The sequence below is a fragment of the Notolepis coatsorum genome (assembly GCF_963971535.1).
Source record: "Notolepis coatsorum genome assembly, chromosome: 5".
Lineage (NCBI taxonomy): Eukaryota > Metazoa > Chordata > Actinopteri > Aulopiformes > Paralepididae > Notolepis > Notolepis coatsorum.
In genome coordinates this window covers 27481291-27499053 of record NC_140169.1, presented here as the reverse complement: position 1 = coordinate 27499053, position 17763 = coordinate 27481291, and the positions used below count along the sequence as shown (strand labels likewise).

Below are 17763 nucleotides of genomic sequence, written 5' to 3'. Positions count from 1 at the left end.
TGCAGGGTCAGCCATTTGTGGAGCAGGTAGGGATTCAGTGCCTTGCCCAAGGACACCTCAACAGAGACTCTTGCAGTGATTGAACCTGTGACCATCTCTCTAACCACTAGGACACCCTGGCAGCCCTCTAGTCTGCTGCCAGTTGTCATTGAGAGATTTCTGAGATACTCTATTCATATTCAATAATGTGTTTCCTCCCCAACAGGATGTTGAGATCAAGGAGGAAGGAACCAAACACTTCCTCATCCTCTACAACTGTAACAAGACCATGGCTGGAGGAGTGGACTTCTCAGCCGCCAACGCTAAATCCAACGCTCAGCTCCGGGTCAAAGGTCAGAGCTGTTTTGATATGTTGTTTATGGTAACTCCCTCTCCCCCACCATCTGAGGCTCTGACACCATCATCCTCTTCAAAACCCACCTAAAAACCCACCTGTTCACACGGCCCTGCTCCCAAGTTCCTCACCCCCTTCACCCCCTTCCCCCCTGACTATTTTTTTTTAATATAATCTACTGATCCCGTTGCTTTTGTTTTTGTTTAGTTTTTTTGTTACCGTTTCATCCAATTGGACAGCACCCTGCTTCCTTTTATTAAATTGTATTTGTTTTATTTCTCCTGCTGTTACTATAGATATATATATATTCATATTTTTACCCTTATAGCTTCTCTCTCTTTGTAAAGTGTCCTTGAGTCCGAGAAAGGCGATTCTCTCTTTAAATCCAATGTATTATTATTATTATTATTTATGTTGGGGCAGATCTTTTATTTTTTTTATGAAAAGGGAGTTGGGTAAATCTTGACACTACTCAACCAGCAGAGCAATCTGTCTCTGTAGGGGCCGTCAGCCAATCAGGCTCTCTGGTTATTTTAGAAGTCTCTTATCTAGAGTGGCCAGCAGCAGTAACATGCCTCCCACTACACCCACTGCTCCATACGTCTGAGCAGCTCTCCTAGTGTTCTGACGAGGTGGACCCAGGCTACCTACCTGTGTTTGGATGAACTGATCTGAGCAGCTCCCCTAGTGTTCTGACGAGGTGGACCCAGGCTACCTATCTGTGTTTGGATGAACTGATCTGAGCAGCTCCCCTAGTGTTCTGACGAGGTGGACCCAGGCTACCTATCTGACTGTGTTTGGATGAACTGACCTTGTCCTCTGCTGTGTGTGTGCAGCTCGCTCCGTGGGCCTGATGAGGCCTCTGAAGGATGTGACCGTGACAGCCGGAGAGACGGCCACCTTCCAGTGTGAGCTTTCATACGAAGGCATCGCCGTGGAATGGTTCCTGGGAGGACAGAAGATGGAAGCGAATGAGAGGGTAAGTACAATATAATTACAATACCATACCATGCCGTACATTGTTATAATCGACTTCCTGGTCAAGACATTAGGAGTTTATATGTATTCTGCTGATAGATTACCAGTTTCCATATACACAGTACTGTCCAAAAAGCATCATATCAATGTAAAACTTTACCTGCTAGTCACTGATAAGTATTTAAAAACAAAATCTGATTATCCCCACATTATGAATCCCCTATCATGTAAGCAACATTCTTAATCCATCTGATGAATTAAATAGTGTTCTATATGGGTTTTACCTTCATACCAGCTGCCATTTTGTAAGAGTAGTTGTCATTTGTCCATGTAGTGGATGTCTGATGTAGGAACCCTTTATTTGGTCATTTATTAATTCATTTATATTCATTCACACTTAGCACTACTGATGGGTCAGCAGCAGCACAGTGTCGGAGCACTACATAATTAAATAATAATAATATAATAATAATAATACAGGACCTCTTTAGGGGGGGTCAGAGTCACATATCTATAATATAACTTAATAATACAGTGTATCATATTTATAATATAACTTAACAATACAGTCTCATATCTATGATATAACTTAATAATACACAGTCTCATATCTATAATATAACTTAATAATACAGAGTCACATATCTATAATATAACTTAATAATACAGTGTATCATATTTATAATATAACTTAACAATAGTCTCATATCTATAATTTTACTTAATAATACAGAGTCACATATCTATAATATAACTTAATAATACAGTGTATCATATTTATAATATAACTTAACAATACAGTCTCATATCTATAATTTTACTTAATAATACAGCGTATCATATTTATAATATAACTTAACAATACAGTCTCATATCTATAATGTAACAGAATAACTTACTTTTAATTCTTAAAAGTGGTCAAAAATTGAATTACAGAAAGGAGTTAATTCATTTTCACTGGGCTGTTTTCTACATATAAGGACCTGGTCACAGTAGGGGTCTAACAGCAGGAGATAACAGCTGGCAGTCCCATCAGGTTCTGCATTGCTCGTGTTATTTTTAGCAGTATGAAGATTTGGGGTCTCCAAGCACTGGGATATTCACTGGGATATGTGATACAGTGTGTGTTGTGTTCCGGTGTTCCATGTTAATTAATAGTACTAGTTGAGTGATACAGTGTTAATGTATTGTGTTCAGGTGTTTTATGTTAATTAACAGTACTCGTTTAGTGATACAGTGTTAATGTGTTGTGTTCAGGTGTTTCATGTTAATTAATACTTTACTGATGGAAAATGGTAAATGGACTGCATTTATATAGCGCTTTTATCCAAAACGCTTTACAACTTATGCCTCACATTCACCCATTCACTCACACATTCACACACCGATATCGGGAGCAGTTAGGAGTTAAGTGTCTCACTTTGACACGCTGTCAGGAGGAGCCAGAATCAAACTGGGAACCTTCTGATTACCAGACGCTCGCTCTACCTTCTGAGCCACTGTCACTGATGCAGTGTTAATGTGTTGTGTTCAGGTTGTGATGCGTGCTGACGGCAGGAATCACACTATGACGGTCAGAGATGTGAAACAGTCTGAAGGTGGAGAGGTGAAACTCTGCGCCAAGGACTTCCAGACCGAGGCTCAGCTCATTGTCAGAGGTAAGAAAACAACGTGGTAGAAAGTGTAATCAAAGGTGCAGATGAGGGTCTGTTTGCCCTATCGGTCATCATATACGTTACAATACATATAGGCAATACAAAACAAATAATGAAATGTACCGTACTTTTCGCACTATAAGCCGCACCTGAATATAAGCCGCAGCAGCTACATTTAATGATGTGTACATATATAAGCCGCACTGGACTATAAGCCGCAGGTGTTTTATTGTTTAATTACCATATGTAAGGGTCCGTGCACAGAGGGGATTGTCGAGAAAGAGATGGCTGTTTGAGGAAGCTCCCATTTATAAATTTTTTTGTTTAAACAGGAACGATAGCCAGTTAGCAGCGCCGGGTACAGTAGGTAGCAACGTTAGCTCTCATAACGATAGCCAGTTAGCAGCGCCAGGTACATATAGGTAGCAACGTTAGCTCTCATAACGATAGCCAGTTAGCAGCGCCGGGTACATATAGGTAGCAACGTTAGCCAGTTAGCAGCGCCAGGTACATATAGGTAGCAACGTTAGCTCTCATAACGATAGCCAGTTAGCAGCGCCGGGTACATAGCAACGTTAGCCAGTTAGCAGCGCCAGGTACATATAGGTAGCAACGTTAGCTCTCATAACGATAGCCAGTTAGCAGCACCGGGTACATATAGGAGCAGCGCCGGGTACATATAGGTAGCAACATTAGCTAGTTAGCAGCGCCAGGTACATATAGGTAGCAATGTTAGCTCTCATAACGATAGCCAGTTAGCAGCGCCGGGTACATATAGGTAGCAACGTTAGCCAGTTAGCAGCGCCGGGTACATATAGGTAGCAACGTTAGCCAGTTAGCAGCGCCAGGTACATATAGGTAGCAACGTTAGCCAGTTAGCAGCGCCAGGTATATATAGGTAGCAACGTTAGCTCTCATAACGATAGCCAGTTAGCAGCACCGGGTACATAGCAACGTTAGCCAGTTAGCAGCGCCAGGTACATATAGGTAGCAACGTTAGCTCTCATAACGATAGCCAGTTAGCAGCGCCGGGTACATATAGGAGCAGCGCCGGGTACATATAGGTAGCAACGTTAGCTAGTTAGCAGCGCCAGGTACATATAGGTAGCAATGTTAGCTCTCATAACGATAGCCAGTTAGCAGCGCCGGGTACATATAGGTAGCAACGTTAGCCAGTTAGCAGTGCCAGGTACATATAGGTAGCAACGTTAGCCAGTTAGCAGCGCCGGGTACATATAGGTAGCAACATTAGCCAGTTAGCAGTGCCGGGTACATATAGGTAGCAACGTTAGCCAGTTAGCAGCGCCAGGTAAATATAGGTAGCAACTTTAGCCAGTTAGCAGCGCCGGGTACATATAGGTAGCAGCGTTAGCCAGTTAGCAGCGCCGGGTACATATAGGTAGCAACGTTAGCCAGTTAGCAGCGCCAGGTACATATAGGTAGCAACGTTAGCCAGTTAGCAGCGCCAGGTACATATAGGTAGCAATGTTAGCCAGTTAGCAGCACCGGGTACATATAGGTAGCAACGTTAGCCAGTTAGCAGCGCCAGGTACATATAGGTAGCAACGTTAGCCAGTTAGCAGCGCCGGGTACATATAGGTAGCAACGATAGCCAGTTAGCCAGCGCTAGCCAGCACCTACGAAATCGAGTGCCAAACTGATGATATCAGACGTTGATATCAGGAGCTATCAGTAGCTAGATAACATTAGACAACGCCTCATGTATAAATAAACTAAAGTGAATAGTTCGTTGACTGGGTCATTTTGTTTAATGCTTCAGTTATGTTGAAAGAGGAGCCCTGAGCTGCTCATACACTAGACTCTTTCCGTAATGGTTTGTTGACGTGGTTATGTGAGGGGGAGGAGGAGGGGCAAGGCGTGCACTGCTGCAGCAGATTTAGGAGTCTGATCTGACGGTCACAGAGCTGAGGGAGTGCGCCCAGTTAGCTGTAAAAATCCATAGATTAGCCGCACCGTTATATAAGCCGCAGGGTCGAAAAATGGGGGGAAAAGCCGTGGCTTATAGTCCGAAAAGTACGGTAATCTGAATATATACTGTGAGTAAAAGAAAACAGTACACACAAGAACAGAATGGCTGTAAAAGGATCATTCAAAGTACTGGTTGAAACAGTCTTCTGGAATAAAGGTTGTGTTCTGTTTCTACTCAGCTTCCGTGGTTGTTTATTTATCTCACACGACAATATCACTGATATATGGAAGCGCATTGCCGCCACACCAGAAACAGAAACAAAAGATCAGTATTACATTATAATGTGATAACTTATTGTTTTAACATAAAACCTTTCACGTTATAACGTGATAACTTATTGTTTTAACATAAACCGTTTCACGTTATAACGTGATAAGTTGGTATCACGTTATAACATGAAACGTTTTATGTTAAGACAATAAGTTATAACGTGAAACGTTTTATGTTAAAACAATAAGTTATCACGTTATAACATGATACTGATATTTTTTTCTGTTTCTGGTATGGCAGCAATACGCTTCCGTATTGATATCACAATATCACTAGCAGAGCATAGTGGGACATTTCTGAAGAGCCACCAGTTGAGTTCACCACATTTTGTTTGTTTTTTGTTTGTTTATTTACACATATAAAAACAGTTACATATATAATACAATATAGGATTTCTGTCTGTGTTCCTGAAGTGTCAGCAATCATAATGTATTGGACAATGTCTCACCGGGTGAATTTGTCCACCAATCAGAGGCTGCGGTTGAGTTCAGCAAGCCTCTGGAGGATCAGACGGTGGAGGAGGAGGCCACTGCTACCCTGGAGTGTGAAGTATCCAGGGTGAACGCTGAGGTCCAGTGGTTCAGAAACGGTTCAGTGCAGGAGCTCCGCAAGACCAAGAAATATGACATCATCGTTGATGGCGTGAAGAGGAAGCTCATCATTCATGGCTGCACTGCGGATGATGCCAAGCTATACACCTGTGACGCCAAGGAGTTCAAAACATCCTGCTTCCTCGATGTTCAGCGTGAGTAACTATAGTAACAAAGTGAAGTACTGTGTAGTGTACAAAGTGAAGTACTAGAGTGTACAAAGTGAAGTACTAACTAGAGTGTACAAAGTGAAGTGCTGTAGTGTACTACTGTAGTGTACAAAGTGAAGTACTATAGTGTACAAATTGAAGTACTGTAATGTACAAAGTGAAGTGCTGTAGTGTACTACTGTAGTGTACAAAGTGAAGTACTATAGTGTACAAATTGAAGTACTGTAATGTACAAAGTGAAGTACTGTAGTGTACAAAGTGAAGTACTGTAGTGTACAAAGTGAAGTACTAGAGTGTACAAAGTGAAGTACTGTAGTGTACAAAGTGAAGTACTATAGTGTACAAAGTGAAGTACTGTAGTGTACAAAGTGAAGTACTGTAGTGTACAAAGTGAAGTACTAGAGTGTACAAAGTGAAGTACTGTAGTGTACAAAGTGAAGTACTGTAGTGTACAAAGTGAAGTACTAGAGTGTACAAAGTGAAGTACTGTAGTGTACAAAGTGAAGTACTATAGTGTACAAAGTGAAGTAATATAGTGTACAAAGTGAAGTACTGTAATGTACAAAGTGAAGTACTGTAATGTACAAAGTGAAGTACTGTAGTGTACAAAGTGAAGTACTAGAGTGTACAAAGTGAAGTACTGTAATGTACAAAGTGAAGTACTAGAGTGTACAAAGTGAAGTACTGTAGTGTACAAAGTGAAGTACTAGAGTGTACAAAGTGAAGTACTGTAATGTACAAAGTGAAGTACTAGAGTGTACAAAGTGAAGTACTGTAGTGTACAAAGTGAAGTACTAGAGTGTACAAAGTGAAGTACTGTAATGTACAAAGTGAAGTACTATAGTGTACAAAGTGAAGTACTGTAGTGTACAAAGTGAAGTACTATAGTGTACAAAGTGAAGTACTGTAGTGTACAAAGTGAAGTACTGTAGTGTACAAAGTGAAGTACTATAGTGTACAAAGTGAAGTAATATAGTGTACAAAGTGAAGTACTGTAATGTACAAAGTGAAGTACTGTAATGTACAAAGTGAAGTACTGTAGTGTACAAAGTGAAGTACTAGAGTGTACAAAGTGAAGTACTGTAATGTACAAAGTGAAGTACTAGAGTGTACAAAGTGAAGTACTGTAGTGTACAAAGTGAAGTACTAGAGTGTACAAAGTGAAGTACTATAGTGTACAAAGTGAAGTAATATAGTGTACAAAGTGACATTGTAATGTACAAAGTGAAGTACTAGAGTGTACAAAGTGAAGTACTGTAGTGTACAAAGTGAAGTACTATAGTGTACAAAGTGAAGTAATATAGTGTACAAAGTGAAGTACTGTAATGTACAAAGTGAAGTACTGTAATGTACAAAGTGAAGTACTGTAGTGTACAAAGTGAAGTACTAGAGTGTACAAATTAAGTACTGTAGTGTACAAAGTGACATTGTAATGTACAAAGTGAAGTACTGTAATGTACAAAGTGAAGTACTGTAGTGTACAAAGTGAAGTACTGTAGTGTACAAAGTGAAGTACTGTAGTGTACAAAGTGAAGTACTATAGTGTACAAAGTGAAGTAATATAGTGTACAAAGTGAAGTACTGTAATGTACAAAGTGAAGTACTGTAATGTACAAAGTGAAGTACTGTAGTGTACAAAGTGAAGTACTAGAGTGTACAAAGTGAAGTACTGTAGTGTACAAAGTGAAGTACTAGAGTGTACAAAGTGAAGTACTGTAATGTACAAAGTGAAGTACTAGAGTGTACAAAGTGAAGTACTGTAGTGTACAAAGTGAAGTACTATAGTGTACAAAGTGACATTGTAATGTACAAAGTGAAGTACTGTAATGTACAAAGTGAAGTACTGTAGTGTACAAAGTGAAGTACTGTAGTGTACAAAGTGAAGTACTATAGTGTACAAAGTGACATTGTAATGTACAAAGTGAAGTACTGTAGTGTACAAAGTGAAGTACTGTAGTGTACAAATTGAAGTACTGTAGTGTACAAAGTGAAGTACTGTAGTGTACAAAGTGACATTGTAATGTACAAAGTGAAGTACTGTAGTGTACAAAGTGAAGTACTGTAGTGTACAAAGTGAAGTACTGTAGTGTACAAAGTGAAGTAATATAGTGTACAAAGTGACATTGTAATGTACAAAGTGAAGTACTGTAGTGTACAAATTGAAGTACTGTAGTGTACAAAGTGAAGTACTGTAGTGTACAAAGTGACATTGTAATGTACAAAGTGAAGTACTGTAGTGTACAAAGTGAAGTACTGTAGTGTACAAAGTGAAGTACTGTAGTGTACAAAGTGACATTGTAATGTACAAAGTGAAGTACTGTAATGTACAAAGTGAAGTACTGTAGTGTACAAAGTGAAGTACTGTAGTGTACAAAGTGACATTGTAATGTACAAAGTGAAGTACTGTAGTGTACAAAGTGAAGTACTGTAGTGTACAAAGTGAAGTACTATAGTGTACAAAGTGACATTGTAATGTACAAAGTGAAGTACTGTAATGTACAAAGTGAAGTACTATAGTGTACAAAGTGACATTGTAATGTACAAAGTGAAGTACTGTAATGTACAAAGTGAAGTACTGTAGTGTACAAAGCCACATGTGTTAGTAATACGGTTTCCTTCCCACAGCTCCTCATGTCGAGGTAACTAAGCCACTCCATGAGGTGGAGGTCAATGAGAAGGAATCAGCCAAGTTTGAGTGTGAAGTATCCAGTGAATCTGCCAAGGTAAGCCATGTCAGAGATTCACCTTGGTTTTAAAATAAGTAATAATGTAATAATAGTAATATGATACAAATAATTATAACAATAATAATAATAATAATAATAATAATAATAATAATAATAATAATAATAATAATAATAATAATAATAATAATAATAATAATAATAATAATAATAATAATAATAATAATAATAATAATAATAATAATAATAATAATAATAATAATAATAATAATAATAATAATAATAATAATAATAATAATAATAATAATAATAATAATAATAATACAATTATTAATAATATTACACTGCAAACATTAATGTTGATGTATTGTCTTGCAGGTCCGTTGGTTGAAGGATGGCATTGAGATCAGGAAGGGAAAGAAGTATGAGATCATCGCTAAGGGTGTCCAGCGTATCCTCATCATCCATAAGTCCGTGTTTGATGACGAGGCTGAATATGAATGTGACGCCAGGACCTCCAAGACTTCTGCACTGCTGACTGTTATCGGTAAGGCTTGTGTTAGCTTACACTGCCTGTATAGTCATCTGTAGGGCTTGTGTTAGCTTACCCTGCCTGTCTAGTCATCTGTAAGGCTTGTGTTAGCTTACCCTGCCTGTCTAGTCATCTGTAGGGCTTGTGTTAGCTTACCCTGCCTGTCTAGTCATCTGTAAGGCTTGTGTTCGCTTACCCTGCCTGTCTAGTCATCTGTAGGGCTTGTGTTAGCTTACCCTGCCTGTCTAGTCATCTGTAGGGCTTGTGTTAGCTTACCCTGCCTGTCTAGTCATCTGTAAGGCTTGTGTTAGCTTACCCTGCCTGTCTAGTCATCTGTAGGGCTTGTGTTAGCTTACCCTGCCTGTCTAGTCATATGTAAGGCTTGTGTTAGCTTACCCTGCCTGTCTAGTCATCTGTAAGGCTTGTGTTCGCATACCCTGCCTGTCTAGTCATCTGTAGGGCTTGTGTTAGCTTACCCTGCCTGTCTAGTCATCTGTAAGGCTTGTGTTAGCTTACCCTGCCTGTCTAGTCATCTGTAAGGCTTGTGTTAGCTTACCCTGCCTGTCTAGTCATCTGCAAGGCTTGTGTTAGCTTACCCTGCCTGTCTAGTCATCTGCAAGGCTTGTGTTAGCTTACCCTGCCTGTCTAGTCATATGTAAGGCTTGTGTTAGCTTACCCTGCCTGTCTAGTCATCTGTAAGGCTTGTGTTCGCATACCCTGCCTGTATAGTCATCTGTAGGGCTTGTGTTAGCTTACCCTGCCTGTCTAGTCATCTGTAAGGCTTGTGTTAGCTTACCCTGCCTGTCTAGTCATCTGTAAGGCTTGTGTTAGCTTACCCTGCCTGTCTAGTCATCTGTAGGGCTTGTGTTAGCTTACCCTGCCTGTCTAGTCATCTGTAAGGCTTGTGTTTGCTTACCCTGCATGTCTAGTCATCTGTAGGGCTTGTGTTAGCTTACCCTGCCTGTCTAGTCATCTGTAGGGCTTGTGTTAGCTTACCCTGCCTGTCTAGTCATCTGTAAGGCTTGTGTTAGCTTACCCTGCCTGTCTAGTCATCTGTAGGGCTTGTGTTAGCTTACCCTGCCTGTCTAGTCATATGTAAGGCTTGTGTTAGCTTACCCTGCCTGTCTAGTCATCTGTAAGGCTTGTGTTCGCATACCCTGCCTGTCTAGTCATCTGTAGGGCTTGTGTTAGCTTACCCTGTCTGTCTAGTCATCTGTAAGGCTTGTGTTAGCTTACCCTGCCTGTCTAGTCATCTGTAAGGCTTGTGTTAGCTTACCCTGCCTGTCTAGTCATCTGCAAGGCTTGTGTTAGCTTACCCTGCTTGTCTAGTCATATGTAAGGCTTGTGTTAGCTTACCCTGCCTGTCTAGTCATCTGTAGGGCTTGTGTTAGCTTACCCTGCCTGTCTAGTCATCTGTAGGGCTTGTGTTAGCTTACCCTGCCTGTCTAGTCATCTGTAAGGCTTGTGTTAGCTTACCCTGCCTGTCTAGTCATCTGTAAGGCTTGTGTTAGCTTACCCTGCCTGTCTAGTCATCTGCAAGGCTTGTGTTCGCTTACCCTGCCTGTCTAGTCATCTGTAAGGCTTGTGTTAGCTTACCCTGCCTGTCTAGTCATCTGCAAGGCTTGTGTTCGCTTACCCTGCCTGTCTAGTCATCTGTAAGGCTTGTGTTAGCTTACCCTGCCTGTCTAGTCATCTGCAAGGCTTGTGTTCGCTTACCGTGCCTGTCTAGTCATCTGTAAGGCTTGTGTTAGCTTACCCTGCCTGTCTAGTCTAGTTGTGTCTAGTTGTGTTGCATCAACAAGAAAATCTACATTTATAGTGGAATATGCATTTAAATGTTCATGCATTAACAGCAGCTAGCAGCAATTTTGGAGAAAATATATTCTCAAACAGCTGTCTTCTGGAGGCAATGATTCCTTGAGAAGTTTAGTAACCATTATCTTCATGGTCTCCACTTGCAGAGGAAGCAACAAGGTTCAGTAAGAACCTGTCCAATGTTGAGGGGACAGAGACAGACAGTGTGAAGCTGATCTGTGAGGTGTCCAAGCCCAGCGCTGAGGTCACCTGGTACAAAGGAGACAAGGAGCTCCCTGAGGGAGGACGTTATGAACAGATAGCCGACGGAAAGAGAAGAATCCTGATCATACAGGACATGAAGATGGATGATGCAGGAGAATACACCTGCAGACTGAGTCCTAGTATCAAGACGTCAGCTACCCTGAAGCTGAGCGGTGAGACCAAACATCTTGTTACTTAGTCATAAACGTCATAAACATCACGCCAGTTAGTATAAGTATTACTGAATGCACACCTACTGTATACACTTGAAAGTGAACATACATATCTCGCTCATCAGGTTCATTTGCATGTTTTTGTCTCGTCCAGAACTTGCTGCCGAGTTTATTGCCAGACCTCAGAGCCAGGAGGTGGTGGAGGGCGAGAAGGCAGAGTTTGTCTGTTCCGTCTCCAAAGACACCTACCAAGTCAAGTGGTTCCGAGGCGACAAGGAGATTGAGGTTGGAGACAAGTATGACATTGTCAGTGAGGGAAAGAGAAGAGCACTTGTTGTGAAGAAATGTGATCCCAAGGATGAAGGAAGCTATATTGCCTACATTGGCACCGTCAAAGCCGCTGCCGACCTGTTTGTGATCGGTGAGTGATTTCTTTTTTTCTCTCATCAAAACCATGTACACTTTATTGAACTAATAATTATATAATTAATGCACAGAAATTAGTCTTGGTCCATCAACAACTTACAAAGGTCCACTGTACGACAGACTTTGAGGCACAAACAGACTGATCAAAATGCCAACCAAGCCTTTATCAGAGCATATTGATTTTGTTTTTTTAACGTTTGTTTGTTTTCTTCCCGACTCCAGAGAAACTGAAAATTAGCACACCAATCAAAGATTCGGAAGTGAAGGAGGGTCATGAGATAGTGTTCAACTGTGAGGTTAACTCAGAAGGAGCCAAGGCCAAGTGGCTGAAGAACGAGGAGACCATGTTTGAGAGCAGCAAGTTTGTCATGCTCCAGAGAGACAATGTCTTCTCTATGAGGATCAAAGATGCCCAGAAGTCGGATGAAGCCAGCTATACCATCACCCTGACCAACCAGCGCGGGGAACATGCCAAGTGCTCTGCCCGTGCTAGCGTTGCAGGTACGTAAAGGATTTTAAACACTTCCCACCTTTTTCTACATTTAATATGGATGGTGGTACTTTGGAAATTAATATAAAATTACCATCTTGATTTGAGACCAATTTCAATAGTTAAAATTAGGGATGCACCGATCCGACTTTTTCAGTCCCTATACCGATACCTGGGCTTTTGGTATCGGCCGATACAGAGTACCGATCCGATACCCATTGTTCAATTAATAAACTGTATGCCTCACTGTGTGGAAGAGACTGGGATCATTATTTTGTGCAAGGCAACATCAGACTTAAAACATTACTTTCCTAACTTAGATATCAATATCGGATAGGTGCATCCCTAGATAAAATGTCGCCTCTCAATCAGAAAAAAAAGGCCACTTGGGATGTGCTTTCTGCTGGGACACTTTCCACTACATTGCTGATGTAAAGAGACATAGGGATACAATCTGCTAATCGGTCCTCATAATGAATCCCCTTCTAGAGGAGAAGCTGAAGTTCATGGACCACATCGAGGATGTGGAGACCCAGGAGAAGAACACCATCAGCTTCATGTGCAAAGTGAACAGACCGGAGGTGACCATCAAATGGATGAAGGCTGGTCAGGAGATTGCCCTCAACAAACGCGTGGTCTACAGAGTGGACGGCCTCAAACACACCCTGACTGTCAAGGACTGCTCCATGGCGGACGAGGGAGAGTACACCGCCGTGGTCGGAGATGACAAGTGTTCCGCCGAGCTGATCATCAGCGAGGCGCCCACTGACTTCACCGGTCAGCTCAAAGACCAGACCATCACAGAGTTTGAGGACGCAGAGTTCACCTGCAAGTTATCCAAAGAGAAGGCAGCTGTCAAGTGGTACAAGAGTGGGCGTGAGATCAGACAAGGAGCAAGGTAAGAAAGAACCTAAGTTATGTTAGGTTCTGTTAGCTTATTATTAGCATGAAGTTAACTGTTTTATCTAGGTTCTGTTAGCATGTTGTATTAGCATGACGTTGGCTGTTTTATCTAGGTTCTGTTAGCATGTTGTATTAGCATGGAGTTGGCTGTTTTATCTAGGTTGTTAGCTTATTATATTAGCATGAAGGTAATTATTTTATCTAGGTTCTGTTAGCTTATTATATTATTAGAATAATGTTGACTGCTTTAACTAAGCCCTATAACCATAAAACTACATGACTAATTACACTACAGAAGAAAAAGGAATTGCAATGAGGTGTGGTTTATTTTTTGCAGAAATATATATTCCACCTGTATATATATAACATATATATATATTTTTTTTTGTGTCTTTCAGATACCAGATGGAGAAAGAGGGGAGGACGTGCAGATTGATCATCAAGCAGTGCAGACCAGATGATGAGTGTGAATATGCTTGTGGTGTGGAGGAGAGACGAACCAGGGCCAGGCTCTTTGTTGAAGGCAAGTCTCTTTTATCTCTGCTGTTCATATTAGCACAGTAGCCTAGTGTTTTATTTACACTAAATAATACTTTAAAGGAAAGTAGGCAGCCCAGTGGGGTTTCTTTCTAGAGACAGTAGGAAGGCTGTGTAGTAGTGGTTCACTATTCTATATTTCTATTTGATTCTATTCTATTCTATTCTATTCTTTTCTTTCTTTTCTTTTCTTTTCTTTTCTTTTCTTTTCTTTTCTTTTCTTTTCTTTTCTTTTCTTTTCTTTTCTTTTCTTTTCTTTTCTTTTCTTTTCTTTTCTTTTCTTTTCTTTTCTTTTCTTTTCTTTTCTTTTCTTTTTTTTTTCTTTTTTTTTCTATTCTATTATTTTCTATTCTATTCTATGAGCCCAGTATATATATTATGGACACAATATTTCTCTCTCTAACTCCAACGTTCTCCTTCACAGAGACCCCGGTGGAGATCGTCAGACCCCCTCAGGATGTGTTCGAGCCCCCAGGCTCAGATGTTGTGTTTGAGGTGGAGCTCAATAAGGATAGAGTGGAGGTTAAGTGGATGAGAAATAATATGATCATCGTCCAGGGAGATAAATACCAGATGATGAGCGAAGGGACGGTCCACCGCCTGCAGGTGTGTGAGATCAGACCTCGTGACCAGGGAGAGTACAGGATTGTGGCCAAGGAGAAGGATGCCAAGGCCAAGCTGGAGCTGGCAGGTACGTCAAAGCTGTATGGAGCTGAATGAAGGAATGAATGAATGTCCAATGAGCTGAATGGTTTGACAGATGAGCTGGTGGGTTGAATGCATAGCTGAATGAATGAGTGATTGGCTGAGAGAATTATTGACAGGATAAATTAATGAATGGATGAACTGACAATTGAATGACCAATGGACTGAATGAATGAGTCAGTGACGGGCTGAATTAATGTAATAAATCAATAATAATGTTTTCTAATCCTCCATGCAGCTGTTCCAAAGATCAAGACCACAGACCAGAGGCTTGTGACCGATGCCGGTAAGCCCTTCGCCATGACCGTGCCCTATGACGCCTACCCTCGCGCTGACGCGGCGTGGTTCTACAACGACACCCGTCTGCCCGATCAGAACATCGATACGTCCGCTGACAGGACCGAGTACCGCATGAAGTGCCCGAGGAAAGACGACCAGGGCCACTACAAGGTGGTCATCAAGAACAAGCATGGCGAGGGCGAGGCCTTCATCCAGCTGGATGTCATCGGTGAGTCGGAGTTACATCTTCATCTACAAAGTAGAGCTGTGAATCTTCACTGGCCTCATGATTAGATTAGATTACGATTCAGCTGTCCACGATTCGATTCGATTTGATTCTACGATGCATCTCGATGCAGCTCAATAATATATTACATCCTAAATTGTATCATCTATATTACTGCACATGGCTACTTTTTCATCAATTAATACAAGCAGTCAGAAAAAATCACTTTTATTTAGAAAGTTCTTAAATCAGAATGTCAAAATAAATGTCTTTACTAGTGTTGCATGATACAGATAGTGAAAGGTATCTCGATACCCAGCTGTTAAAAATGGTTCAATACTTTTTTTTTGGTCTTTTTCCCCCTCCTTTTTCCTCCGATTTTTCTCCCATCCCAATGTTAGTCGTTATGCCAATTCCCAATCCCCTTCCTGGTCGCTGCGCACCTACCCCCCACAGTCGGTCTGGGAGAGTGGAGGCTATCACGTGCTTCCTCCGACACATGTGTAGCCAATCAACCGCTTCTTTTCACCTGGCAGCGCGGACTCTCACTGAGAGGGTGTAACGTGTGGAAGGATCACACTACCCCCCTTAGATCCTATCCGCGCTGAGCAGGCGCCCCGACCGAACTGTAGGAGTCGCTGTTTACAACGACCCGGACCCACCCCGCCAGCTTTCCCACCCTCTAATACTGCCAATTGTATTAGTGTGAACGGCCAGCCAAGCTGGTGACAACGCCGGGAGCTGGATTCGAACCCAGCGTCTCTGGCGTTAGTGACGAACGCAATATCCGCTACGCCACCTGACCGCCCTAGTATCAATACTTTTATAATAGCCTGATGCTGTATTTTCTGAGTTGAGTGGATGCATGACCAGAGCACTAGCTTTAATAATAATAATAATAATAATAATAATAATAATAATAATAATAATAATAATAATAATAATAATAAGCTTTATAGTTGTGGATCAAATCTCAAAGTACTACATTGTAAAAGAACATAAAAGCTAGTAAGAGAGTAAGAATAAAGGGGTCTGGGTCCATGGGTATGATGTGTCATTGAAGATGCTGATGTGGATCATTGTTGAATCGTTGTCAGATGTTCCGGGGCCGGTGAAGAAACTGAGAGTCACAGACTCAACAGACGGGGAGATCAGCCTGGCCTGGGAGGAGCCCGAGAGTGACGGAGGTGCTAAGATCACCGCCTACATGGTGGAGAGACGTGATGTGAAGCGTAAGACCTGGACGCTGGCCACAGATCGCGCTGACATCCCCGAGTACTCCGTCAGCGGTCTCCAGAGAGACTCAAAGTATCTGTTCAGAGTCTGCGCTCGCAACAGAGTGGGCAGCGGAACCCCTGTTGCTACTGATGAGGCTGTCCAGGCCAAGAATAAGTTTGGTAAGCAATGTTCAAACATCTTCTGTCATTTCCATGGCTTCTCCATACTTTTGAGATTTCCACTGTGTTCTATCACCTTACTGTCTACTATCACTTCTGTTTTTTTTAAACTGTGGGTCAGGACCCAAATACTGCCCGTTTGAATGGACCAAGGTCCATGGGATGCACTGAATTGACTCAATTTGGCTAAATTCTGGTGTAAACATTCAACAATGTTTACATGAGATTTCCATACTTTCCATAACATCCAACACGAATGGTCTTAGTATAACAGTACAACCAATCCCATTGATTGATCAGCGTTTAGAGTGTGAGTTTGACCATGTGTTTGTGTTTTCCAACCCAGATGTGCCTGATGCACCAGAGAGTGTCAAGTTGGGCGTGGTGAACAGGTTTGGCGCTACCGTCCACTGGGAGCCTCCCAAGTTTGATGGCGGTTCTGTGATCACAGCCTACGTCATCGAGCTCCGTGATAGGACGTCTGTGAAGTGGGAGGCGGCCATGGTGTGTGGCGCTAAGGAGCGCTCTGTCACTCTGAACGACGTGGTGGAGAACAAGGAGTACATCTTCAGGGTCCGTGCTGAGAACAAGGCCGGCGTGGGCAGACCCAGTCTGGCTACCGAACCAGTCAAGATCATGGACCCCATCGGTGAGGGATCGCCTGCCTAACAAGAGATCTAAATAATAATAATAAACATAATAACAATAAACATAATATAAAAAAACATCATACAGCCCTTGCAGTAGAGGTGCAATTTTTAAGAGCTGGATCTGTACTTTCTCCTAATAAAGGACGATTTGAAGAATTTGATTTAAATTAGTTTCATATTTTAACCTAAGTAAATGTAAGATGTTTGAATCCATTCCATTCATTCAATCCAGTCTATACATTCTTAAGTATTGTCATTGAGTCTTGTGTCTCGTCATTGAGGCTTATGTCTTGTCACTGATTCTTGATGTCTTGTTCATTCCAGAGAGGCCCAGTCCACCCCTCAACCTGAACGCCTGTGAACAGACCAACACGGGCGTCACACTGACCTATGAGACCCCTGTGAGCAACGGAGGCAGCATGATCACCGGCTACATCATAGAGAAGTGCGACGACGGCATCTACAAGTGGCTCCGCTGCAACGCCAGACTCTGCCCCGACCTCAGCTACAGGGTACAGGAAACACTGTGTCTGTTGTTGTTCTTAACCCTTTCACTACCACACTACAGAAGGTTAATCCTTTCACTACCACACTACAGACTAGTGTGGTAGACTAGACTTCTGTAGAGTTGTAGTTTTGTCGTGTGGCAGTGGAAGGGTTAACCTTCTGTATTGTCACAGTGAAAGGGTTAACCCTTTGGCAGTGTGGTAGTGAAA

At 41.7% G+C, this 17763-nt stretch overlaps 1 protein-coding gene across 1 annotated transcript in view; it reads left to right on the top strand.

Annotated features, from left to right (window-relative positions):
- The window catches only part of LOC311228135 (titin-like), a gene marked incomplete at its 5' end in the record, with an annotated part of 258753 nt that overhangs the window by 95932 nt on the left and 145058 nt on the right, over positions 1-17763 (top strand). Inside the window, 16 exon segments of the mRNA XM_084314050.1 lie at positions 206-332; positions 1171-1313; positions 2847-2970; positions 5700-5972; positions 8613-8710; positions 9050-9218; positions 11165-11434; positions 11589-11855; positions 12083-12361; positions 12840-13248; positions 13652-13776; positions 14215-14481; positions 14734-15003; positions 16098-16397; positions 16744-17046; positions 17372-17559. Of these exon segments, the coding sequence (XP_084170176.1) occupies positions 206-332; positions 1171-1313; positions 2847-2970; positions 5700-5972; positions 8613-8710; positions 9050-9218; positions 11165-11434; positions 11589-11855; positions 12083-12361; positions 12840-13248; positions 13652-13776; positions 14215-14481; positions 14734-15003; positions 16098-16397; positions 16744-17046; positions 17372-17559 (3612 nt within the window).